At 41.7% G+C, this 26012-nt stretch overlaps 2 protein-coding genes across 4 annotated transcripts; both read left to right on the top strand.

Moving 5' to 3' along the window:
• The first annotated feature begins 357 nt into the window (after positions 1-357).
• Positions 358-5711, top strand: nudt5 (nudix (nucleoside diphosphate linked moiety X)-type motif 5). Of its 3 annotated transcripts, none has more exons than XM_086268149.1 (10): positions 358-480; positions 796-865; positions 1096-1163; positions 2145-2197; positions 2275-2382; positions 2490-2585; positions 2733-2834; positions 4854-4862; positions 4946-4999; positions 5089-5711. In XM_086268149.1, the coding sequence occupies exons 2-10, from the start codon at positions 809-811 to the stop codon at positions 5196-5198; spliced, it is 657 nt and encodes a 218-aa protein (XP_086124275.1). In that variant the 5' UTR covers positions 358-480; positions 796-808; the 3' UTR covers positions 5199-5711. The 3 variants fall into 3 exon arrangements, with proteins under 3 accessions (XP_086124275.1, XP_086124274.1, XP_086124276.1); XM_086268150.1 differs by lacking the exon at positions 358-480 and adding an exon at positions 489-634; XM_086268148.1 differs by lacking the exon at positions 4854-4862 and having other exon boundaries at positions 409-480.
• Positions 5712-5856: 145 nt separating this feature from the next.
• On the top strand, positions 5857-25723 carry fbh1 (F-box DNA helicase 1). The gene is made up of 21 exons (XM_086268146.1): positions 5857-6944; positions 7213-7368; positions 7945-8567; positions 8651-8787; positions 9150-9297; positions 9392-9573; positions 9658-9732; positions 12723-12814; positions 13347-13515; positions 13595-13814; positions 13924-14011; positions 14102-14197; positions 14311-14447; positions 16050-16146; positions 16252-16418; positions 16561-16657; positions 17575-17772; positions 19956-20081; positions 20228-20334; positions 25086-25220; positions 25305-25723. Exons 1-21 carry the CDS (start codon positions 6926-6928, stop codon positions 25467-25469), a joined length of 3234 nt encoding a protein of 1077 aa, XP_086124272.1. The 5' UTR covers positions 5857-6925; the 3' UTR covers positions 25470-25723.
• Positions 25724-26012: the final 289 nt, after the last annotated feature.

Genomic DNA, 26012 nt, shown 5'->3' on the forward strand with positions numbered 1-26012 from the left:
TGAAAATAAATACATTAGTTAGCTGTTGGTACAATTAAAAACCGTGCCATAAGTTTTCGCTCAGGGAATCATTTTCATGGTGCACATGTAGGCGTGCAGTGAGCTGACGGAGATCGTTTATTAAAAAGAAGACCTCACTGTGGATGCCTTAAACTACAATTGTAAACGTAAAAAAATAAAAAAATGTTATTTATTTTAAAGAATTAACCGGATTCATATATAGGTGTATTTTCCGTGAAATGTCTTTTTTTTTTTACTGCAAACAAAGCCGATAATTAAAACTAGAATGAAGTAATTGCTGGATTTGTATTGTAAATATTTCATTAAAAATGTTAACATTGAAACTGTTTATTGAAATAGATTTAAGTTTCTCGGTTCTTCCCATTATTGTGACGTTTGTTGTATCAGGAAGTGGCAGCAGAGTGACTCATCATCGTTTCTCTACTCTCTACAACTAGTCACACACGAAAGGGAGTTCACGTGAGTTAATTTGAGTGTTTTTTACAAATTTACCGGATTGTTAAAAGTTTGAAATACTCGAGCTCTGGCAGTTTGTAGCACTGTGAAGGGTAAAGCAGATACCCGCCGTTAAATAAACAAAGACACACAGGGAAGGAAAGCTAAATGCGGAAAGGTAGGGGGAAATTGAACGGTCTTGCAGTTGCCTGGCTCTGGCAGCTAATTGAGTAGCTCATGATCTGAAACGTCTCTTCAGCGTTTAAGCACGGGTCGATACAACTGCTGTATTTTCCTGCCCAGGTCAGGCTTTCTGACTCGTCTTTCTTTCATTTTCAGTCGGACAGTAACAATGAGCAACCACGAAGAACCCAAAGACACTGCAGCTCCTCACATTGTGAAAGAAGAGGTGTGTGTGTGTTTAAATGTTTGTGAATGAGGGCGTTCAGAAAAAAAAAATGTCGACGCTAGCAGTATAAAATTGCTATAATAGTGCATTGGCTATAAATTGGCTTCACTTGTGTAATATAAAAATTGTGTTATACAGTTTAAAGTAATAAAGTTTCAATGTGGAGCTTCCATGTTAGTTTACTGAACAGTAGGCATGTGATGAGCTGTGTGTATGTGTTTGTTTTCTAGCTTATTGCGGCAGGGAAATGGGTGAAGCTGGAAAAGACTACATATGTGGACCCCGCTGGAAACACCAGGTATTGTTCTGTCTGTGGGTTTCCATATTCTCAGTGAGATTAATTAACACTGATAAATAGTGGATAGTAATATAAAACATAGCCTGAGTTTAAAATAATGAGTGTATGTGCAGTGACAAAAAGATCTTTATTTAATTTAGAAATTTGGGAAATTTTGGTGTTTATCCAGACAAAACAATAGATTTAATGTGTAATATAATAGCTTAACTGAAATGGAGTAGCTTGAAAGAATAACACAGAACACATTGCTGGTCTGTTGAGGTGAAGAGAGAGTCAAATGTGAAAGCAACGGTACTGTTTTACTGTTAGTGCTACATCCCTACCCCCACCAATGGTCATGATCTATGGGTAGCAATGGAAAGAATGAGATCGCGAATCCACACTCTGGAAATAAGCATCCTCCGAGTGGTGGCTGAGCTGAGGGCGAGAAGGGGCTCGGGGTAGAACCGCTGCCTCTCCACAAAGGAGTCGTCTGAAGTGGTTTGAGCATCTAACATAGTGCCTGGGTCCCTTCTAGGCAAGGTATGTCTTACTTGGAGGAGACCCCAGGGTAGACCTAGGATTTGCTGCGGAGGTTATGTCTCTCAGATGGATTGGGGAAAAACTCTTTCCAATGGAAGACTTGGAAGAGGTGGCTAGGAAGAAGGAAGTCTGAGCATCTCTGCTTAGACTGCTACCCAGCGACGTAGACACATAATTCAGTTTTTTTCACCATCATCATTCATTTTTACTCTTAGCGAAGTACAAACCTGTCTGAAACACTCAGTTTCAGACAGGTTTTTTCTGCTCTTGTCTCTATACGATGTCAGTAGATGGTTATGTGGATGTTTCCTCTCAGGAGCCCCACCCACCAACTGTTCAAAAATGTTGATTTTGATGGGCAGAAGAAAGTTAGCTTAACTGGAAGAGGAAGGAAGGATGGTAGAACAGCACAACAGGTCCACCCTTAAACTACTTTGATTACCTGTTTTAAACCTCCAGAACCTGGGAGACTGTGAAACGGACAACGAGGCGGGCCAACACTGAAGCAGATGGTGAGCGTATCTTCTTTCATTTTCTGGTTGTTCAGCTTTTGCCAGAGTTATTGAAGGCTAACACATATTTCCTCCAGGTGTGGGAATAATCGCTCTGCTGAAACGGACGCTGCATAAGGACTGCGTAGTGATGGTGAAGCAGTTCCGCCCTCCTCTGGGATGCTGCACTCTGGAGTTTCCTGCAGGTCAGTTTTTTCACTCATGATGTGCTCGATGATGGAGTATGTTCCAGGGTAATGAAAAGTGCTTAATCATCTCCAAGTTGGCACTTTGTTATTTTTCTGTTGTTTAGGATTGATCGATGAGGGGGAAACTGCCGAGGCGGCTGCACTGAGGGAACTGAAGGAGGAAACTGGTTACACAGGAGAAGTAGTAGGAGTCACTCCAGGTACTATTACACACCATACTGCAGAAATTCAGGGATCGGCAGGATGAAGTGTCCATACACATTTTATCTTTGAAAATTCCAATAAGAGCGATAAGGTTAAGTAGACTGATAAGTTTGTTTTGGCTAACATTATTGCTGTGCTTGCAGCAACCTGTCTGGACCCTGGTCTGTCTAACTGCACCATTCAGACTATCCTGGTCAACATCAATGGTGACGATGTGGAGAATATCAACCCAACACAGAAGCTGGGTGAGAAAACTTTTCACAACTCAGTTTTTTCACCATCATCATTCATTTTTACTCTAACTTGTTTAGGACATAATTCAGTTGGCCATGTTGCCTTCATCACTTTTCTTAGATTCACTTACAAGCAGAATTCCTGTGCAGTAATCTGAAGCCGGTGCTAAAATAATTAAACTCTATTCTAGAGGGAAAACTTGATGACTTTCAAATATATATTTTTTACCCTGAGCTATGCTTGATGGGTCACTGTTTCATCTGACATGATCACGGACAGAAATGACTCCCCACAGATAGCAAAGTGACCCCTGACTGGATCGACCCCGGTGTCTATTGCTGTCTGTATAGGCCAGCAGTCCACTGTTCACCTTAGCTGTTTATATGCTGTGTGAAGAGTTTCCACATCTATTTACTCTGGAGGAGGATGTAAAACTTTGAAAGGAGTCTGACACAGGTCATGAGTCGGTGAAGCTCACTTCTGTCAGGCAGCTGTAGTGAGGTGAAAATTTGAGGATATGTTGAAGTTTTCTGTCAGTAAGCGCTGCTGTTTTTGAAGCTGTTAGCCAGCGTTTCTGAAACTGTCTTGAAGAGGATGTAACGTTGCTGAACTCCGAACTACAAGACTGTCAGGAATTAATAAGTATGTTTGCTCGTTTTTCTTGTGTTAGTCACATTGTTTCTTTCCTCAGATGATAAAACATAGATGTCATGAGACTTCAAGTTGTTGTAGATGGAACTACACAGTACTGTGTAGTGCTGTTAACAAAAAAAGAAATAGGCCTTCTAATCTGTACCAAAATGTTATGATTTACCTGGATAGAACTTTATTAATCCCTTGGGTAGGTTCCTCCAGGAAATTCAGTTTCCAGTAGCAGAACGCCAACAGAAATTTGCATAGTAAAGAAATAGAATGTAATATAAAGTAAAGGTGAATGAAAGAATATACTATTAGCATATATACAAATATAAATACAAAATATATAAATAGGCAATGAAATATACTCGTTTATGAGATGTAGCAGCCAAATGTCTATTGCACATTTCAACTATTGTCAGTCTATTGCACAGTGATTAGTTCTTCTTCAGTGATTGTTTGCAAACACTAGTTTGGTTTTCCCCACCCTCCTTTGTCCTTCCCTTTCCCCTCCCCTCCAGAGAGGAGTTAACCAGTTTGACGGTGTGTGGGACAAAGGAGTTTTTATTTGTACTATTGCTCCTGTAACATGATTTCTGTCAGAGTAGGAGAATATTAGCTTACTCTTAATTAGTTTTGGTGCTTAAATGCGTTACTGTAATGAGCTCCTTGGACAGCTTCTAGAATTCATTTGGTAGTTGGATCTTCACTTTTCTCATGCAGGCTTTTACATTGCTGGGAGTAACAAGAGGTTATGGTAGTGTAGTTTATTGAAGCACACACAAAGTATCTGCCTTAACAAGCCTGTGCCCCTTTTTTCTTAACAATTCATTCACAAATGGATGAAATGGTCATTTAGAGGTTTTGGTTGTGTTAATTAAAGTTAGGCCAAAATGAGTAGTTGGTTCATCATTTTTCCAATCTGTAAATTGAAGATTTTGTGATCTTTCTGTTAAAAATTAACAATACCTTCGTGACTTCATGTCACTGTAGCTCACCTGCTTGAGCAGCTGATCTAATGCTGAAGCCTACTGCAGCAGTCTGGGTTAGTGTAATGGCTCGAAAGTCTCAGTTGGTTTTGACATTCAAACCTTCCAGCCTCTGCAGTTCAATTGGCAATTTAGAAGCAAAGTATCAATCCTGTCGTGCTATTGATCCGATACAATACCAAGACTAATTGCATCTGCTGTCTCCTGTGAGTTTTACCTTTGTCATAAGCATCTGTACTCAAACATGAACTGTCCGTATCAGATTGTCCCACTGTTATGCAGCGTTCACGCGTTAAACCTCCTAAAACATGAAGAGAAACTCAGTCTTCCCTTTTTATGCTTCTTAAAAAACCAATATCATTATGTTAAACTTGTTCTCTTGTGTTGTTTTTTTCCCCCCCACAGATGATGGAGGTGAGTCATGTTTCAGTTCCCTTTTTAAGTAGCCCTCAGACATAAAGGCCCATGTGACCATTTCATTGATCTTCTCCTTCCAGAATTTGTCGAAGTTATTCTTTTACCGCTTGACGAGTTCCAGACCAAAATAGACGGTGCGACTTTTCACACACTAAAGTTTGTGCAAGCATTCAGACTGTAAGAATTAAAGCCTAACATGAGCTTCCCTCATTTTATCCCACAGATTTGTTGCAGAAGGAAAAAATAATGGTGGATGCTAGGGTGTACATCTTCGCCATGGGGATGGCTCAGGCCTTCTTTAAGCCAAGAGAGCTGCCTGTGCTGAAGCAGTGAAGGCAACCTGCTGAAGATGAGGATTGACAGGAAGAAATAGTCTCTTTTTTGTTACACGGGGCTTCTGCATAGGAGCACAAAATTTGGACGCGTGTTTTTAAAAATGAGGATTTTTTTTTTTTTTATTTCAAATTGTGAAATCAAAATATTTGTGCTTTTGAGACTAATAGAGCTATGTGTTTAAAATCATACTCAAAACTGAAAACTTGAAGTCAGAGGAGGAATTCAAAGCTGTGAGAAAGCAAACCTATGAAGAAGCCCTGTTTACACTACATGTGCTGGACCAGTTTTTGCTCTTGGTGTGAAGATTCCACCATAACTCATGGTTGGGCTTTAAGCCTGACAAATAGTAGTTTCCAAGTTTTTATAAGATAGCTTGACTTAACACAGGTTCTTGTAGGTTGTATTTACTGATTTGAAAACATTCCTTTACATGTGCTTACATACTGTTTGACTTAATGAGAGAAAAATCCACCTCAAACTAATTACCCGTTTAAAAGCTGGCTGTTTGGGCTTTGTGGGGAAAAAACAGACTTCACTAAGTTGAATAATTCCAGCTCATGTCTCCTTTGGTCATTTCAGAATGGAAAGGAGCCAATGGTCACAAAAACTGTCACAAAGTGATAACGGTAACATAATTGGCAGATATATTAACATTTTAAGAGCGTAACTTCTCTGTAATGTACAGCAAATGAACTCTATTGATTTCAGTGACTGCTGTGCCTCAAACATTGATGCGGTGCAATTACCTGGAGATTGGTACTGTATTTACCCTAGCACTTAGAAATTACTGACCCATGAATAAACATATTCCCCCTACTTGTTCTGGAATATGTGCTTCTGTTTTAAAATTTACACTTTAACAAACAAAGATATGGAAACTACACGGTTGTTTGTTTGGTTTTTTAAAATTTACTTTTTACTGCTTTGGTGAAGAAATTTGTGGAACAAAAAATGATTTGAAGGCAAATGCTTAGAGTGCTCACTTTAATCAACATCGAACTATTATGATGCATTTTTTTTTTAAATTATTATTATTTTTTTATTCTTTTGCTGTTACAGTTGTAAATGCTCATAAGAAACATGGCTGCCATTTCAAATAAGATATGGGAATGTGTAAATGAGCCCTGTAAGCCAAACAGAGTTCTATCTGTTATATTAAGGGTCTACTAATCAAATCAGTTTGTCATTTAAATAAGAGGATAATCTTTTATATTTTATTTAATCGTTTTTTAAATTGATTACATTAATCGTTCTTGCTCACTTTTGCAAAAACTTTGTAGCATCTGGATCAAGCCATTGAAAAACTGGAACTTAGCTCGATGTCGCAAAATGCGAATTTCAGCTTTCCAGTAGGTGGCGATGATGCGCCTTTCAAGTTGGTTTGAGATTCAAAGAAGAACAAACCGACCAATTACACCAGACCTGCAACTTCAGAAGCTTTCCTCGAAAACAAAAACATACATGAACGTTTTCTCCAATGAATCCCTGTTAACGTTAAATTAGTCCGCTTACATTTAGGAGCAGTCGCGTTTTTAAAGTAGTTTTTGCATTAGCAGTACTTCTGGGAGAAGTACCGCTAATGTTAGCAGGCACACACGGGCTAGCAGTGATCGTTTGTGGACGTTAGCTTGGGTGTATTTTCTGAGGCTGTTCGTGTGTAAAGACTTCTTTACGTGAAATTATGGGGCTTTGTTACTGAAAGATTGTAGGTGTAGCAGCAGAAAATGGAGGTGTCTGTTAAAGGTAAGTTCAGGATTTAAAGCTAAGTACACTGTATGTACTCATGTACTACTTTTGAAATGCACGTATACGAAAAATAAAGTTTTAACGAGATTTTTTAGACTTGTTGCCTTGTTTTATCCCACAAAACTGAATATAATCTTTAATGGTAAACTAGTTAGCAAACAATTGTAGGCTGAAATCTAAGGAAAGGCTTACCCTGCATGCAGGATAATCCCAGTACTGTGATTTGAATTGTTCTGCCACGGCTGGATGTTGTGTGGTTTCCTAGGAAAGGCCAAGAGGAGGCACCTGAATGCAGAAGACTGTGATGGACTGGGACAAAGAGCAGTCCTCACCCGGCCTCACACCTTTAACCAGAGGATGGGCAACCGTGATCCGAACCGGGGGCTTTACCCCAGGACACCCACTAAGCGGCCAAAGTTTGGTAATGTGGTGTAAAGCTTTTATTACAGTGTGGTGTGAGAAAAGGAACACTGAGCATGTGACTTGGTAAATGTTAAATGGACTGGTTCTTATATAGCACTTTTCAACTCTATATGAGCACTCAAAGTGCTTTATACAACTAATTAATTCACCCAATCAATAACTGTTAAGTGCTGACTGCTTAACAGATGACCTGCTCTACCACGTGAGCTACAGCCACCCCAGCTTCTTTGTGTCATGTCTTTAGGAGGAAGACACAGTTTTTGTAGTGGACTGTAAACCCAGCAGTCAAGCTCTGATTGAAGTGCACTGCATTTAACTGTAAATTTAATGCAATTTTAAATATGAGACCCAAAGATATGTTGGAGCAAATAAGGCTGAAAACCACCAATAAAACTATCAGAGATCGGCAAAGACCTTAGAATTTGATAAATCAACACTTAGCAGCTCAGTGACAAATGAAAGAACACAACAGACAACCTTACTAAACTAAACCAATGATTTATGGATGTATTTTTTGCCTTTTGACAAAAAGTCTAAAGAATCAGATTATAAATCTTTGTCCTTTTTCTCTTAGCACCTGCCACAGGAAGTCCTTCTGGGAGACAGAAGGGTATCAATGAATTTTTTTCTGTGGCGAGAGTCCTCAGCTCCAGTCTGCACAAATCCTCCCTGCCTTCCACCTCCAAGGAAGAGCCAAGAGCTGCAGAAGAAGAGGAGGATGAGGATGACGATATCAGCCTGTTGGCTGTACCTTTGGCACCACAGCTCAGGGTAACAGAGGAGGAGGAGATCGATGACAGTCTTTTAGCTGCTGTGATGATGCCAGAGCCTGAGGCAGGCGAGGAGGAGGAGATTGACGATGCCAGCCTGTTGGCTGTTGAGATGATGCCGCAGTCTAAGGTGAAGGAAGAGCAGCAAGTGGATTATCTGGAGGGAATGACGGCTGAGATGTTTGGGAATGATGATGAATTTGACCAGTGTGACATTGATAATGAAGAAGAGGAGGTGGAGGCCCTTCCCGATGCCCACTTTGGGCTCCTGGGCAGCAGAAGCGGCTTGCTGAAACCCCAGGGCTGCATGGACGACCTTCCAGAGGAGGTGCTGAGAGAGGTGCTGTGCCTCCTACCTGCCCAGGACCTGTACCTCAATGTCAGGCTCGTTTGCCATCGCTGGAGGAACATCGTCCAGGACAGCACGGTAAGATGACACCAAACAACAATCGCAAAATGAGCACGTGGAGCGAAATGTCAAAGTCATGTTGGATGTGCTTCTCTTCACAGTTTGTGCCTTTCAAGAAACAATACTATCGCTACATGATGAGAGAGAGGCATACAGAGATGGAGATCTGCTCCATCCTGAGGAACAGCGGTATAACAGGGCCAGCACCTTCAGAGCACAGCATACGAAAGCTAGTTGTGTAAGTTACTCTTTCTTTAATAAGAAAAATTACAAAACAGTTGAAGTTCTTGTAAAATGTCCACCACAAGAAGTCTCGCCTAGAACTGCAGAAAATTATTCATGTATTTCTGGTTAATATGATTCCAATATGACTGTTTTTGATCTGACTGGGAAGGTTGGTTTGGGAAGTGATGCAAGTCTCTCCTGTATACGAGTTGCTGTGGCCACCCTCGCTGTAAAAAAAAAAAAAGTGTAAATAAGCTGATCTCACATTGTGTGTGTGTGTGTGTGTGTGTGTGTGTGTGTGACTGGAATTTGATATCAATTTCTCATTTTTAAAATGTCACTCTGTGTGTTTGTGTGTGTTGTCTTTATTATCAGTTTAATGGCTCAGCATAAGGTTGGAGAGCGCTTGAGGCCAGATGACGTTCTGGAGCGTGTAAAGAAACATCGCCTTTTCCCTCAAGCTGAGGCCTCCATCAGACTGCGTATTTCTGATGTTCAGAAGCACTTTAACCTTGGAATTACTGTATGACTCACTCATTAATACATAAAAAATGCCATGTGATCATATAGAGACAATCTGAGTTTTAAAGTGTGTCCACAATGGATCTGATTTCCAGGGTCCTAACCCGTATGCAGCCATGGCTGTCATACTGATCCTGAGTGAGGGTGTTGGTGATGTGCAGGCCTTAGTGTCTCTGCTCACGGGCTGCATGTCACACTCGGCCATCACAGAGTACCTCTGCCACATGGCCATGATGCTGCTCGCTTTAGAAAGGAACAAAGTCACTGTCAGTAACAGGTAAGATGAATAACGAGTAGCAATCCGGATTTCTGTTCTCATCATTCGGCACACTGTTTGTTTTTCTTTTTTCTGCCTGCTCAGGTTGCATTACAACATTTACTATGTCCTTCACCTGATGGAGAATGGCCCGTTCCCTGTCAGCTCTCCACAGAGCAGGTGAGGTCAAAATATGTTAGCTCTGTAATACCGATACAGGGACGCTAAATATCGATATTTTATTCAATACTTTGAGAAGACTGAATAAGAGCGGCTCAGCAAGCTTTCTTTCTGTATGTGATTTGAAGCGTTTCTCTTGTTGTTGCAAGAATTTATTCCAACTGATCCTATAATTCTCAGCAGTTTCAGTCAGCTCTGGTAAACTCTCATTAGGTGAAGCCCATTAACCGATTAAGATAAGAAGAACTTTGTTTATCCCGAGGGAAATTCTTTTGTCGCAAACATGCTCAATGCAACAAGAGAAAAAATGAGCGCAGATAAAATAACATAACTATTACTACAAGTAATTATGACAAGTGACATAATGTTAGTGCAATGAATAAAGAGAGTAGCAGCATATGATGGGGGGATGAAACAAACATTCAGTAACATACAGGTGAATAATATTGCACAATCTGAGTGAGAACAAAATACAATCATATTAATCCTAGAAAATCATCTACCGATGAAAGAAGAGTTGTACAGTCTTATTGCCACCGGCAGGAAGGATTTCCTGTGGTGGTCAGTTCTGCATTCAGAGGCGATGAGGTTTTTTTCCTACGTGTGCTCCGATGGCCCATCATGGAGGCGTAGAAGGGTTGTCCATGATACTGAGACACTTTTCTAGCATTCTCCTCTCAGACACCTCCATCGGGTTCTCAGTCTGACACCCAGGACAGAACCAGCCTTGTTCAGCCTGTTGCTATCAGCTGTCTTCACCCCACTGCCGCAGCACAAAGCTGCAAAGAACACAACATTCTCTACCACAGAGTGATAGAACTTGGTAAATATTTTCCTACAAACATTAAAGGACCTAAGCTGCATCAGTAGGAAAAGCCAGCTCTGGCCTTTCTTGAAGACAGCTTCTGTGTTCTTGGACCGTCCAGTTTACAGTCAGTGTGTACCCCCAGGTACCGGTAGTCCTCAACTACCTCCACAACAGCCCCTCTGATGGTTACAGGGGTAGGAGGAGGAGCATGCTTCCTAAAGTCGACAATCAGTTCCTTTGTCTTTGCGATGTTAAGTTGGAAATGATTTAGCTCACACCACACAACAAAGCTGTCCACCACACTGTTGTATTCCTCCTCCTTTCTGCACATGACATGACTGAGACTTGTACCTGAAGTCAGACATGTAGAGGGTAAAGAGGAATGGTGATAGGACAGTCCCTGTGGCACTGTGGCTTAGGATGTTATTCGAGTGGCAGCTCTTCAGCCAGACATGCTGTGGTCAATTTGTTAAATAGTCCGTAATCCAAGCTACCGTTGATGCATCCACCTGCATTTTCTTGAGCTTATTGCCCAGCAGTGATGGACTGATCGTGTTAAAAGCATTCGAAGAACATGACCCTCACAATGCTCTCAACAATGTCCAGATGAGAATAAGCCTGGTCCAGCAGGTAGGTGATGGCGTCCTCCATGGCGATACGGGGTTGATAAGCAAACTTTAAGGAGTTCAGCCAGGGCTCCACCAGCAGATGCAGGTGAGTCTCTCCAACGTCTTCATGACGTGTGAGGTCAGAGCCACTGGCTTGTAGTCACTGGGGATCGACGGGTTGATCTTTTTGGGGACAGGAACCAGGCAGGATGTCTTCCAGAGTGATGGGACCCTCTGCAGTTTCAGACTCATGTTAAAGATCTGATATAGAGCTCTAGACAGCTGGGCAGCACAGCACCTGAGGGCCCTGGAACAGACGCTATCAAGGCCAGCAGCTTTGCTGAAGTGGAGTATGCACAGTTCCCCTTTGATGTCATCTGCTGAGAGGGACAAAGAGAGACAGGCTGAGGGAGCAGGAGGGGGGGGGGGGATGGAGAAGATGGGAAGAGCTGGGGGGGGGATGGAGAAGATGGGAAGAGCTGGGTGTGGGGACAGGAGATGCAGGGCAGTCAAACCTATTGAAGTGCAGATTTAGGTTGATTGCGCATTCAACATCCCCATCCATCCACACACCTCTTTTGTCTCAGGCCAGTAATGGCCCACATTCCCTTCCACACCTCCCTGGTATTGTTTTCTTGGAGTTTGCTTTCCAGCTTTCTTCTGAGGGACTTGTTTCCCTCAGCAGTCTTGGCTTTAAGCTCCTTCTGCACACATTTCAACTGTTCTTTGTCACAGTTTCTGAAAAATCTCTTTTTCTTGTTTAGCGTAGCTTTGATGTTACCTTGGGTAACAAGGTTTATTGTTGGGGAAGCAATGAATGTTTTTTTTTTTGGGAACCACATTTTCCGCACAGAAGTTGCTATAGTCTGTAACACAGCCAGTCAGATTGTCAAAATTGTCCCCATGAGCATTACAGAGAACATCCCAGTCCGTTGCCTCAAAGCAGCCCTGCAGAGTCTCTTCTGTCTTCCTTGTCCATCTTATAACAATTTTTGTGACTGCAGGTTGCCTCGGGATGATAGGTTTGTAAAAGGGCTGGAGGTGGACAAGGTTGTGATCAGCCCTGCCCAGGGGAGTAAACAATGATGATTATGACGAGGGAAAACTCTCACGGTAGATAATATGGTCGAAGACCAATTGCTAACAGTTCAGTATGTTTATTACGCACAGCCGTCCTCACCTTAACGTGACTAGAGGAACACCAGCGGTTGTTTACATAAAGAGCGAGTCCTCCTCCCCTTATACCGTCATAATTACTTGCAAGTTGCTTAAACCTTCCTTGATGGAGGTTCAGTCCTTTTCTTTTTTTTTTTCTGGATCTAATCATGTTTCAGCTCATGATGTTTGTTTAACGGTCTTAAGAGGGATTCAAACTGCAGGCCAAACTAATTCACTGGAGACCATTTTTTTCTGATTGATTTTTGCTTATTCACATAATAAACTAACAGCCAGTGTGATTTTCTTTTTTCTGAACTTGTATATGTAATATTCAGCAGACATTTAAATAATTAGAGCTGGACTGATGCTTGAGGAGTTTTAGCACTTTTTTTGTTTGTTTCTGGTGTCTCTGCTAGGCGGCCCCAGATCCACCTCACGCAAGAACAGCAGCAGATCCTCAGCCACAATATCCAGGATGACCACGTGGTTAAGATAATAGCATTTGCAGGTACAGTAAGGAAGTGGAATTGGAGACAGTGCCCTTACATGAATCTTTTAGGCCAGCCAGAGTATGTGTCACTGGCCAGTGGATTGAATGTTTATAGAAGAACAACACTGCAATATCCATTTTTATTAACTTTTCCCATTCGTTCCCATTGCGTGTACTGTCTGCACTAAATACGTTTAATGCTATAGGATTTGAGACATCACCAGGGGGCGCTCTTTCTCCTTTATAACACCTTGGTAAAATGGGTCTAATATGCTCATTTTTATACGCTCATTTCTTTATGTTATAGCTGTGGGATTGCCCTGGAGGAGCATTACATGAAGCCTTTTAGCCTGAAATGAGCCCTTTTACCTCCGGTCTCTTTAAGGTTCTGCAGCAGACAGTGGTATAAAGATGCCGTCAGCCCGTAGGGAACATAGATGTAAAATATGAATCTTTTGTCATCAGTGCAGCTTGTGTGATGTAGGCTACATTTGCAGATGACGGGTCTTTGTGTCGTAGCTTCATTAAAGGTCAGTGCTGTGTGACACAGGTACTGGGAAGACTACCACACTAGTGAAGTACGCTGAGCAGCGGCCGGACCTTCGCTTCCTTTATGTGGCCTTCAACAATTCTGTGGCTTCGGAGGCACGCCGCCGCTTCCCCAGGAACGTGGACTGCAAGACCGTCCACTCGTTGGCCTATAATGACGTAGGGAAGAGGTGAGAATCAGAGTTCTCAGATGCTCGTGATGGCAGGCCTTCGTTTTAATACTATCGTGCTCTCTTCTCTCCCTTTCAGATACAAATTCCGTGACAAGCTGACCTTTAACATGAAGGCTTTCGCCATCAGTTCTGTTCTGCCCAAAGGCCGCGGTGGCTTCACCAAGGCCAAAGTGGTTATGACAACCCTCAATGCCTTTATGGCTTCTACAGATGAAACCATCACTATAAGACATGTTCCCAACTCTCGTGTGACTAAAAACAACTTCCGCAAGGATATAGATCATGATGAAAAACTGGTATAAACGTTTTAAAGTATATAAAAGATCGGCGCTGTACCTATGAAGTAAATTATTATGAAGCTACATCTAAAGTGTGTTTTGTGTTATCATGAAATCCTTGTTTCAGTTGGTCGTCCGTGATGCACAGAGAATCTGGAAAAAAATGAAGGATCTGAATGAGAAGTCAAAAGATGCCTATTACATGACCCACGATGGTACGCCAACTGTGAAATGAAGAAATATAATTATGTTTACTACGTTGTGTAAAGAAATGATGGAGGATCCCTGGAACATTTCATTCCCAGGTTACCTAAAGTTATGGCAGCTCCAAGACCCAAAGCCTTGCTTGTCGGGTGCATACAATGCTCTTTTCATTGATGAAGCCCAGGACTGCACTCCCGGTACTGAAATACTCCCACAGGCTCACATGTTTGCAGAAAAGCAAATCCTTGATGATTTAGCTCAGCTTTTATGCTTTCATGTTGTCCACTGACTGTTGTTTGTTTTGTTTCAGCCATCATGGATGTGCTGCTGTCTCAGAGCTGTGGGAAAATCCTGGTTGGCGATCCTCATCAGCAGATCTACACCTTCAGAGGAGCTGTTAATGCCTTGAATGTTGTTGAACACACCCACATCTATTACCTCACCCAGGTACACACAACTACCCAAACACACCGTGGTAAACGTGGACAGAAAATGCATCAGATGTGTCAAAGTTGACAAATACAGCAAAAGAAGAAAGATGCACTATACTGCCAAAAGTATTCACTCACCCATCTACATCATTGAATTCAGGTATTCCAGTCACTTCCATGACCACAGGTGGATAAAATCACCCAGGCATGCAGACTGCTTCTATAAACATTTGTGATAGAATCGCTCTCAAGAGCTCAGTGAATTCCAGTGTGGTACCGTGATAGATGCCACATGCTCCTCGCTACTAAATATTCCACAGTCAGATGTTAGTGATATTATAACAAAGGGGAAACGATTGAGAATGACAGCGACACAGCCATGAGATGGTAGGCCGCATAAAATCACAGAACGAGGTCAGCAGGTGCCGAGGCCCATAGTGTGCAGAGGCTTTCTGAAAAATCAATCGCCGCAGACCTCCAAAGTTCATGTAAGCTTCCGATTAGCTCAAGAGCGGTGGGTATAGAGCTTCATGCCTGAGCAGCTGCATTCAAGCCTTACATCATCAAGCGGAATGCAAAGCGTTGGATTAGCCCCTTAGTTCCACTGAAAGGTACCTTTAACGCTTCAGCATACCAAAACATGTTGCACAACTTCATGCTCCAAACTTTGCAGGAACAGTCTGGACCTCAAATGTGCTTTTGGAATAATCATCAAAAAGAATGTTTTTGTTCCCATAAACACACTCCTACATCTTGTAGAAAGCTGTCCCAGAAGAGTTGAACTGTTGAATTTGGCATCTGTTTATATGAAAGAGGAGGCATCAGATACAGTCTGGTGACATGTAAACAAAGCTTAAACTCAGCTTTTTGGCCATCCGTTTTCCATTTTAGCACAGTGCGACCACACCGGCAGTTTCCTTCGGCATGTTGTCAGTCAGTTTGGAGTTCCAAGGAAAAGTTAAAACCTTAAATCTAGTAGTAGCTAATATTAGCTAGTAGCTCATAGTCATGCACATCAGCAGTTACAATGCAAATCAGGTTGCAGTTGAAGAAGATTAAAGGACATGTGACCATCTCACTCATTCAGCTTAAACGTGGGAGATTGCAGCTTCACTTGGGCTGATTCTTCCAAATATTCCAGCAGGAATTATGATGTCACTAGGAAAAACTGCTATCAGTTTCAAGTAGCATGTTATCTTCACTTAACCTGCTTATGTTGGCGTGTGTCAAGTAGCTGACTGACACCTGCAAGCAGGAAGACAACTGCCTCGTGTGCATCTTTTCCTCCTCTCACCCTAAATAAATCGGTCACAGCAGATGGCCGCCCCTCCCCGAGCCTGGTTCTGCCAGAGGTTTCTTCTTGTTAAAAGGGAGTTTTTCCTTCCCACTGTCGCCAAGTACTTGCTCATGTCGTATGATTATTGGGGCTTACAATAATAATACAATACAATAAAATAAAAACAATAAAATTGTATTGAAGCATGTTATAAAGTTTGCAGTTATACTTTCCCCTGCTATTCAACTGTAAATTCTAAATGTCTTTATTAAAAAAAAGGATCAAGCATGTATAATCTTTTTGCTCCTATTATTAAACCTTCATGCCATTTATGTTGTCCAGAGCTTTCGATTTGGTGCTGAGATCGCCTATGTGGGTGCCACCATCCTCAAAGTTTGCAAGGGAGTTCAGAAAATTCTTGTCGGAGGAAACCAGAAGGGTAAACTCTTCCTAAAAATGAAAAAATATGTGGTTTTTCAGAACCAGTTTCAGTTTTTTAAAGACTTGAGCATAATTGATTTTGACTGTTTTATTTATTCTGTAGGCGGGGTGTGTGACAATGCTGCAGACAGAGTCGTTGAGGCTGTGGGGGCAGGTGCATGCCAAAGCCGAGGGAAGACAGCCATCTTATCTAGGTGCAATTTCGGCGTGTTTAGTGAAGCTGTTCGACTTACAGATGCAAATCCCAGCTGCAGGCTCCACTTCATTGGCGTGAGTGTGTATCCACATATAATTATACGAAGGGATGCGTTACGTTGCGGGTTAAATTTGATCAAAAATGAAGACTTTATTGTTTGTTATCAATGTATGTAACGTTTAGAAATCAGTACCTGATATTGATATTTTCCCTCAGGATATAAAGAACATCGGGCTGGACCGTATCATGGATGTATGGCACCTGCTGCAGCAAACAGGGCAGCAGCTCCAAGAAGGAGAACGAAGACCTCACTGTAAGAATAAAATGATACACAGCAATGGAATATAGCATTTCTCATAGCATGAGACTATTGTGACAGGAGTATATTTGTGGTATATTTGCTTTGCCAAATAAATAAATTGTATGCATGTTTTAATCCATCTGCTCTCTTTCAAACTGCATTGACCACTTTTTAGACCATCTGCTCCATCTTCTGATTGGAGTGGCTCTATAGCTTGCCATTGATACCAGAGCCGAACATATCTTACCAGCCACTGTTAGATTGTGGGGACTGAAGGTGGCTGTTTAGCAGCAACTTTCAAAATCCTAATAATCATATTGTTGCTTTGTTTAGGGGAAGAAAAAAAAAGTAAATAACAAAGTGTATCTCTGGCCCATGAAAAGAAAGTTTTTATTCTGTAATTATAATTTATTTCCTTTAGGTAAAAGGCTTTTAGTGCTTTCAACAGCTTTGTTTGTGTAGGTTCAGTCATCCAGGTCAGGCGCTTAACTTGAAGGTAATGGGATTCATTTTTTAGGTTTCCAAAGACGTTTCACTTCTCATCTGAAAAGTTTTGTTCAGTTCAAAAGATTTGGTGGGGAGTCCGGTTCTCAAGCACTTTCATTTACTGTTTGTTTAAAAAACTCATGAAAAGTTCCCAAATGTGTTTTGGAAGTTCAGGTATTCAAAGATCCATGAGGTAACATCTTTCCTCTGATTATGATCCAAATATTAAAGATGTCCACGAAGTCCATAACCCTGCAGTGATAATCAACCTTATTCATACTCCTCCTTTTAACCACGATCAGGACATATTTAATAATCTCTTTATTTCCGTTGTTCTGTGCTGTGTTATTGCTCTAGTTTTACAAATGAAGTAAAAAAAGGAAAAACAGCGTTTCAAAGAACTCAAACTTCGGACACTAATGTTGAACTTTCTCTGCTTTCAGACATCAGGGACCCCCTGATCCGCTCGTTCGCCTCTCGTCGAAGTGAGAATCCCTTCTTTGCTTTCAAAAAATATGTTGAACAAACAGAAGATAATGAACTCCAAGCAAAGGTGACCATCGTGGAAAAGTATCGGAAACGAATCCCCGAGCTGGTGTCAAGACTGAAGGCCTGTTCTGAAAACGACTTATGCAATGCAGGTACACACACACACACACACACACACACACACACACACACACACACACACACTGCATTATCCACAAAGAAGCCTGGAAAAACAATAACTTAATAAAGTGACTTCAGTTACTAAAAAGAATTTAATTTATTTTTTTTAACCTTTATTTAACCAGGAAGATCTCATTGAGATTAAAAACCTCTTTTTCAAGGGAGACCTGGCCAAGATAGAAACACTTATTCCTTTCCTCAAATAAGGATGGCAAATGTCTTTTTGGGTATCAAAAGCGGGATTGATTTTAGAAGTTAAAATAATTTTGTGTTTGCTGAAAAATGAAGAAACGGCAGCTCAGTTTTTTTCCTGATTCTTGCTTGTTTCTTTAGGTTTTACATTCACTGAAAAACTGGATTTTGTATTTCCGTTTAGAACGTAGTAGGATACGATGTAACTACAATAGTGAGGAATATCGTGTCGTGGGAGGAAAAAAGACAACTTCTGCTTTCTACATGGTGCTATTTTAACCACACTCATAAAAAATCCCCTTCAGATTTTTGCATGCAGCCAGATTCAAATGTTTGTACAGCATTTCTGGGGAATTCAGACTTTTTTTTTTTTTTTTTACTTTGGTGGAGCATAAACATCCATTACTTCATTTTTAGCTATTCTTGAATTTGCTTGTGTTTGCTGTCCATTTGAAAGCTCTGCTTCCAGTTCCACTTCAGTTTTTGTTTCATGATGACATAACATAATCACAGACTTGCTTCAGATTTGTCAGCTGCACATACATGATGTGAATCTCCTGTTAGTGACGTAGATCGACCAGTAAATTGAGAGCTTCGCTTTTACACTCAGCTCTTTCTTCACCATGATGGACCGGTACAGCATCAGCATCACTGCAGCTGCAGCACCAATCCGTCTGTCGAACTCCCGCTCTCTTCTTCATCATTCGTGAACAAGACCCTGAGATATTTAAACTCCTCCACTTGGGGCAGAAACTCGTCCCTAACCTGGAGTGGGCGCTGCACCCTTTTCCGGCTGAGGACTATGACCTCAGATTTGGAGGACACAATGTACCCGTTTTCTGATGGGTACATTGGGACTTCTTTCATGTGGTTGTCATGTTTAAACAATGCTCAGTTGTTGATAATGGACCCAAAGGTGTGTCAAGAAAATCCTCCCTATATCACTACACTACCAGTACCCACAGCCTCAATGCACAAAAGTTTATTCTATTCATCTGGACGTAGCGTTTTCAGTGTGAGAAACGTTTTGTCACTCATCCAAGTGACTTCTTCAGTCTCAGCTCACTGCGGGTTTCCCCAATCTTATAAAAAGTACAGTTGCAGTCACTTGGATGAGTGAAGAAACGTTTCTCGCACTGAAAACGCTACGTCCAGAAGAACAGAATCTTCTTTGGGATTTACTTATCTGGATGACTGAGCATGAATCAAGACACAGCCTGAATGGTTGACAGAAGGCAGGATGGATCCTTTCATGTTTTTCTTTTTTTTTTTTTAAACTGGCAAACTGACTCCCAGCTCTTATTTTGTCCTGCTGCACCTTTGATTTCAGTCAGTTCTGCACAGTTCCTTTCTTTAACTGCATGTACATGTGAAAGCTCCTGAAATATGAATCTGCATCCAATAAAAACTTCTACCCTGGTTTGTTGTGTTGGGGTGGTCAGTACAGACTCCATCACAGTAAAATACAGTGGATTTGTTCTAAATAATTTGAAGATGATTCCAAATCCCTTTGCTGACTCATTCACATTAACCTTATAGTGATGTCTATAAATCTTCTCGTGATGACTTCATGCGTCATGCCAGGGGCTTAAATGACATGGATGACAGCCATCACTATAACCACTGCCGACACTCAATAATTTTCTATGTGTTTAATAATTTTTTATTTAATTTGATGCTGATTTGTTGAAATTGGAACAAGCACCAGGAAGTGAAGCAAGAGAAAAAAAGCAGGGGACTCGTCGTCTTCTTACTCAGTGACAGTCTTTGTCTCTCAAACCTCACCATCAGCAACTATAGACTATTTATTTTATTGTTATGGAGATGTTCACATGAGCTGGAACATCTTTTCTTTTGTCTCTCTTTTTTCTTTCAGGATTAGATGACTTTAATTGTCTGGAGGATGGAGTCTTTCTTTTAATGAGTGTTGTTTTTCCGCTCTGTGTTCTGGCTCTCCTTCCAGACTTCATAGTTGGAACTGTCCATAAGTCTAAAGGTCTGGAGTTTGACACCGTGATGGTCACTGATGACTTTGTCAAGGTTCCCTGTTCTAAGCACAACCTGCGCCACAGTCCTGAATTCTCATTTGGTATGTTATGTTTTTTGGGTTGTTGTTGTTTTTTTCTTGGACCTTTTTATCACGAGTGGCATGAAGCACGTCTAGTAAGGAGGATGATTTCTACCTGAAAGCGGGAATGTTGTTTAACTGTTGTTGTTTCTCCCCCCGACACACAGCTAAAATTCCTGACGATGAGTGGAACCTGCTGTACGTGGCTGTCACTCGTGCCAAAACGACTCTCATCATCACAAAAAACATCCGCCGCATCATCACAATGGCTGGGGTACGAAACTCTCACTGTGCATCTCACTTCTTATCCTATTGCTGTGCAGTTTCAGTAACGCCTTCACATGTAAACCTCATAATGGCATCGAAACAACACGGTCATGAGAATAGATGCACTTCATTTAAACCAAACCTTGAGAAATGACTGTGACAGCAGTTACAGCATTAAACACAACCTGGAGCACATTTAAAAGAATGAAGAAATGAGAAAATTTAAAGAACGAAAAAAAGCTGCCCCTTGCTCTCAACTCGGGACCCGCCCAGCTTCACGTTGTCAACCCTTTCGCCTATTGACGCTTGAAGCCACACAGTGTCGTTGACTTCCTAGTTTCAGATTACTGCAATGCTGCTTCTCCCTTACTGTGTGTCCCGTAATTTCCAGTAAGTGGCACTGAGGGTGGTTTGGATCCATGTGTTTTCCATTATGATTCAAAGACAGAATTTCCTCCAAAAATTACTTTTCAGCACATTTTACACGTGGCAGTACAGTATTCAGGACAAAGAAGTATTTCTTTGCAGTAACATGACCAGGTTCGCATGACTTTCAGTCCAAAAATGCATCAATCCCTCTGCTGCCTTCCGGACTGAAAAACCCCAAAGCCAGGTACAGAATGTGGCCGGGGAAGTTTAAATGCAGCTCCATGAAACAAACACAGTTGTGCTGGAAGTTTCCATACACTCATCATGGGCATGACTGTCATAATTATGTGGGTCTTTTTGGGGGGATTTCTTTGAACTATTCTTTTTCCAAGGTGGAATGATTACACAGCAGATATTTTTAATGACTTCCAAAAACAAGAATTGGGAAAATTAAATGGAGAATTGTAGATTTACAAAATTTGGTCATGTCTTTCTGAGCGATTTCTTAAAATCTGTACGTAAGTACAAGATATTCAGATGGGTCACTCCTTTCAGGATCTGGAAGACGACCCAAGCTGATTACAGGATTTATTCCAGGCAGCAGATCTTTCAGTGTGAAAATAAAAAAAATAAATAAAAAAGCAATGAAGTAGAACAGCGACTGCTATAACAGGCAGCTGTGCCAACAATTTAAAAAAAAATCTTTTTTTAATACCACTTCTTGACAGTGATCACTGTTTGACAGTATATACAAACACTAATCACCCTTTCCTCAATACAAAATATAATATAAGAAGGTGCTCAGTGTTTCCCTTTTGTCAGAGGAAAAAAAGACATGACTTGCTGGACACTGAAAGTTTTTCCTCATCTTTTTTTCTGACTGTTTCTCCACTAGTTTAGCATTTAGCTAAGCTAGGGTCAGCATGAGGAGGTACCTGGGCCCTACAGAGGTTGCACAGGTAGTCCAACTCTTTCACATGGGACATCAATGCATGTCTTTGCCAGAAGGTTTGCTGTGTCTCCCAGCACAGTCTGAAGAGCATGGAGGAGATTTCTAGGAGGGTTGTTACAAGCGTGAAAGGGTGTGGAGAAGCCATGGAGAACACTGTGCTTCATCATCAAACGTGGCTGGTTTGGTGGTGCAAATTGAAACAGCCTGCAGCATCATTTTCTTCACTTTGATTTTCAAGGTGTTTTTAAATTCAGCCCTCTGTGGGATGATCATTTTCATTTCCATCAAATGATGTGACATCCTTTTGTTATTTTCAAATTCAAATTCAAATTCAAATTTTATTTGTCACACACACACAACCATACACAGTATGACATGGGGGTGAAATGCTTGTAGCTGTACAATGCCCGACCATTAAATGACAGAAGAAAAGTTTTACAATATTTACAATTTACTACAAAAATTTACAAATTAACTTAGGAATTTACAGTAAAGAATGTGCAAATAGCAGAAGAGATTATAAAGATAAGGATTATAAATTATAGGAATTATAGGATTATAGGAAATGTGTGGTGGTGCGTGTGGTGACGTGTGTGAGAGTCCAGTCCTACACCTGGTTCAGGCCCCGAATAGCCTGGGGGAAGAAGCTCCTCTTCATTCTCTCTGTTTTGGCCTTAAGGGAGCGGAAGCGCTTCCCAGACCTCAACAGTGAGAAGAGTCCATTGTTGGGATGGGAGAGGTCCATCATAATCTTCCTAGCTTTGGACTTGCACCGCTTGGTGTAGATGGACAGCAGGTCAGGGAGCTCTGATTGAATGATGCGTTCTGCCGAGCGCACCACCCTTTGCAGATCTCGTCTGTCCTGCTTGGTGCTGTTCCCAAACCAGGTGCAGATGTTTGACGTCAGGACGCTCTCGATGGTGCAGGAGTAGAAGTTCTTGAGCACCTTCAGTGGCAGATGGAAGTCTCTAAGTCTTCTGAGGAAGAAGAGACGCTGACGGGCTTTCTTAACCAGGGTGTTGATGTGACAGGACCATGACAGGTCCTGAGTGATGTGGACACCCAGGTATCGGAAACTGTCCACTCTCTCCACTGGCGTGCAACTGATGATGAGGGGTTTGTAATTCCTCGCCTGCTTTGTAGTGAAGTCCACGATCAGCTCCTTAGTCTTGCTGATGTTTAGGAAGAGGTTATTCTCCTGGCACCAGGTCTCCAGGTTCCTAATCTCCTCCAGGTAGGCCGTCTCGATGTTGTCGGAGATCAGGCCCACAACAGCAGTGTCGTCAGCAAACTTGACAATGGAGGTGGTGTCGGATGTGGCTACACAGTCATAAGTGTACAGTGAGTACAGCAGGGGGCTTAAAACACAGCCCTGAGGCACTCCAGTGCTGAGTGAGATGGAGGGGGAGACTTGTTTTCCTACCCTCACTGATTGGGGTCTGTCTGTGAGGAAGTTGAGGATCCACTGACACAGTGATGAGCTGAGTCCTAGATCCGTCAACTTGGTGAAAAGCTTAGAGGGAATTATTGTGTTGAATGCTGAACTGTAGTCCACGAACAGCATCCTAACATAATTCCCTCTGCCAGTGTCCAGGTGACTCAGGGATGTGTGGAGCAGGTGAGATATGGCATCGTCTGTGGAACGATTATTATATTTTGTTCCCATATCAGTATAGATATCCAGTATGATTTTTTTTTTTTTCTCATTGATCTGATGTATTTTGAAAGCACTGTATTTGTTAATTAGCATTTCCAGTGACTCAAAGGACTTTGATTTTCAGCCCCTTATATTTCCAGTACAGCTAAACTAAAACGTTTTCTGTTTAGGGAGGTTTTATCAAGCTTTGATTATCTTTTGTAAACATAGACTGTTGCCTGAACTCCACGATAAAGTTTTCCCATTGTAAATACAGCCCAGTCGGTGTACAGATGTTGGGAGCCGAGTCAGTGAGATCAGTTTTTGCAGAAAGCCAAACACAGTTTAAAACGCACACTCTAAAAGGAGTGGTGGGGAAATTGCATGGCCATAATAGTCTGCGGTTGTTGTCTTTTCTTTTTGCTTCTTGGGTGGTTGTTGGATTCTGTTTGGGGAGGGGTATGTGGTAATGACACCTTCACCTCAGTTTTGTTTTTTGTTTTTTTTGAAAAAAAAAAGTGCACACAGAGTTTGAAACTTTGGTAACACAACAGCAATGAAGTTAATGCTGCCATCGCAAGTGCAGTTTACGTTTACAGTTTACCCTCTGTCTCCTCCTAGATGGTTTAAGGATTTTATATATACGTGTGATGGTTAAGGAAACAGATTCCAATACGATAGCAGCTTTAAACAGTGAAGGAATCTCCCTGAAGCAAGAAGAAACAGAAATAGCTGATCATGTTTGCTCTGCTTTTATACTTCCTGTGTTTTCTCAAGTGGCTTTCACTTCTCTGTCTATAAATTACTACCAAAACTTATGGGCCCTGTATTGTTTCTTTTTCATGGAGTGTTGTTACCACGGTAATTTCAGTGTTCATCTGGAGGACGAACTGCACCCACTGCACCACCGTAGGGTCTCACCAAGAACTTCATCTCGATACCTAATGGGAGTCAGGGTGCTTTTGCCTAACCTGTAGAGGTCTGTGTGTCCCTCGATGGATATGCTTCCCAGACCATCACTGATCCACTACCAAACTGGTCATACTGAACAATGTTACAGGCAGCATAATGCTCTCCATGGCTTCTCCAGACCCTTTCACGTCTGTTACATGTGCTCACGGTGAACCTGTTGTTATCTCACAGGGCATCAGTGGTAGAACTGCCAATTCTGATATCATATGACAAATACCAATGCCAGGCAGTGAACACAGGGCCCAGTAGAGGATGTTGGGTCCTTAGGCCACCCTCACAAAGTCTGTTTTAGATTGGTCTGAGACTGAAGTAACTGCCTGTCTGCTGGAATCTTCTCCATTCTCTTAGACTGTGCTGGGAGACACTGCAAACCTTTTGGCAATGAAAGATAATGATGTGAGACTACCTGTGCAACCTCTGTAGGTTCTAGGTATCATATCATGCTGCCAGCAGTGACGCTGACTCCAGCCAAATGTAAAACTATTGTCAGAACGGCCACCTTATAGCTGAGTCACTAAGACCAGCTACTGTTACTATGGGCATCTATTCGTTTTGTTCTTGTACATAGACGATTCTTTTCATGTTCAGCCTTGTGAAACTCAAAAGCTAAAAGTTGTGCCACATGTAGTTTGACATGGTTTATGCTTTACGAGTATCAGTGCACATCACAGCAACAGCTGGGTGACACGGGTGGGCTGGATCTGGCTCATAGGTTTGGTTTTTAGCGTGCGCGCTCCCAGACTGTCTATCAAATGTCCTGCTCCTTGTATTCCAGGCGGTTTTATCCATATAAATGAAACTGTCTGCCATTTCTCACTGTTATCTCTAGGAGTACTTTTTTAGGTCAGAGATGCCCAGTTCCCTACTGAAGAGCGACCAGCCTCTCCCATGCTCCATCGCAAACTGTCCCAACTGCATCACCCCAGGCTCAGCCTTCATCATGTGCCGACAGCAGATGCGATGTGTAAGACCCTTCTTTGATGTAAAGGATAATATTATAATATAAGAATATTATTTAATTCTTGTTTCTACTTTTGCCCTCCTGCAGACCGATGGGTTGTCTCAAGGCGGGCCGCTGTGTGAGAAGTGTGTGTGGACCCGCGTCGGGCCCATCGCCTTCCTCATGACCGAAGACGTGCTCTCAATGGCCGAAATCCCACAAAGACTCGACCTGCCGGTCCATCATGCATTTTTCCTGGAGCTTTTTTTCTAACTGCTCGTCTTTAAGGAGCTACAGTGATACGGTCCGGTCGGGAAAATAGATCGAAATGCTCAAAGCAGGACACAGACAACTGGGGTTAATGTTTAGTTAAACAGACCGACTACTGAAAAAGTATTTTGTCTGTTGTGATTATTTTTATACTTTTTGTATAATTTTTGTGATTTTTGAATTGGAGAGTAGAGCCTCCAGCCTGTGTGACTATTAAAAAAAGTTATACTACAGAATAATTTGTAACTTTTTGCAGTTTTTAAGAATGGTCCTTGTTTGTAATCTCATTTTGTTTTGCTTTACAAGCCCATCTGGTTTGTGTTCAAAAGCAATGACCGATAATTATAACAGGAAACTTCAGTTTCTGTATTGTTTCATCAAGTTTAGTTTTTAAACTTAGAAGTTAAACAACTTCCAGATGGCTGGTGGGGTGACAGAACAAATGTGTTTGCATGCACTAGTCTTAACTGAAAAGCTGTACAAGTTCCTTGAGTTATGGAAAACAACAAGAAAGACAGGAAGAGCAAATGTTACTTAATGACGGCA

This window comes from Aulonocara sp. 'chitande type north' Nkhata Bay, linkage group LG17 (assembly GCF_057382095.1).
Source record: "Aulonocara sp. 'chitande type north' Nkhata Bay isolate Kocher_YH1m ecotype deep benthic linkage group LG17, A_spYH_male_GT1.1, whole genome shotgun sequence".
Taxonomy (NCBI): Eukaryota; Metazoa; Chordata; class Actinopteri; order Cichliformes; family Cichlidae; genus Aulonocara; species Aulonocara sp. 'chitande type north' Nkhata Bay.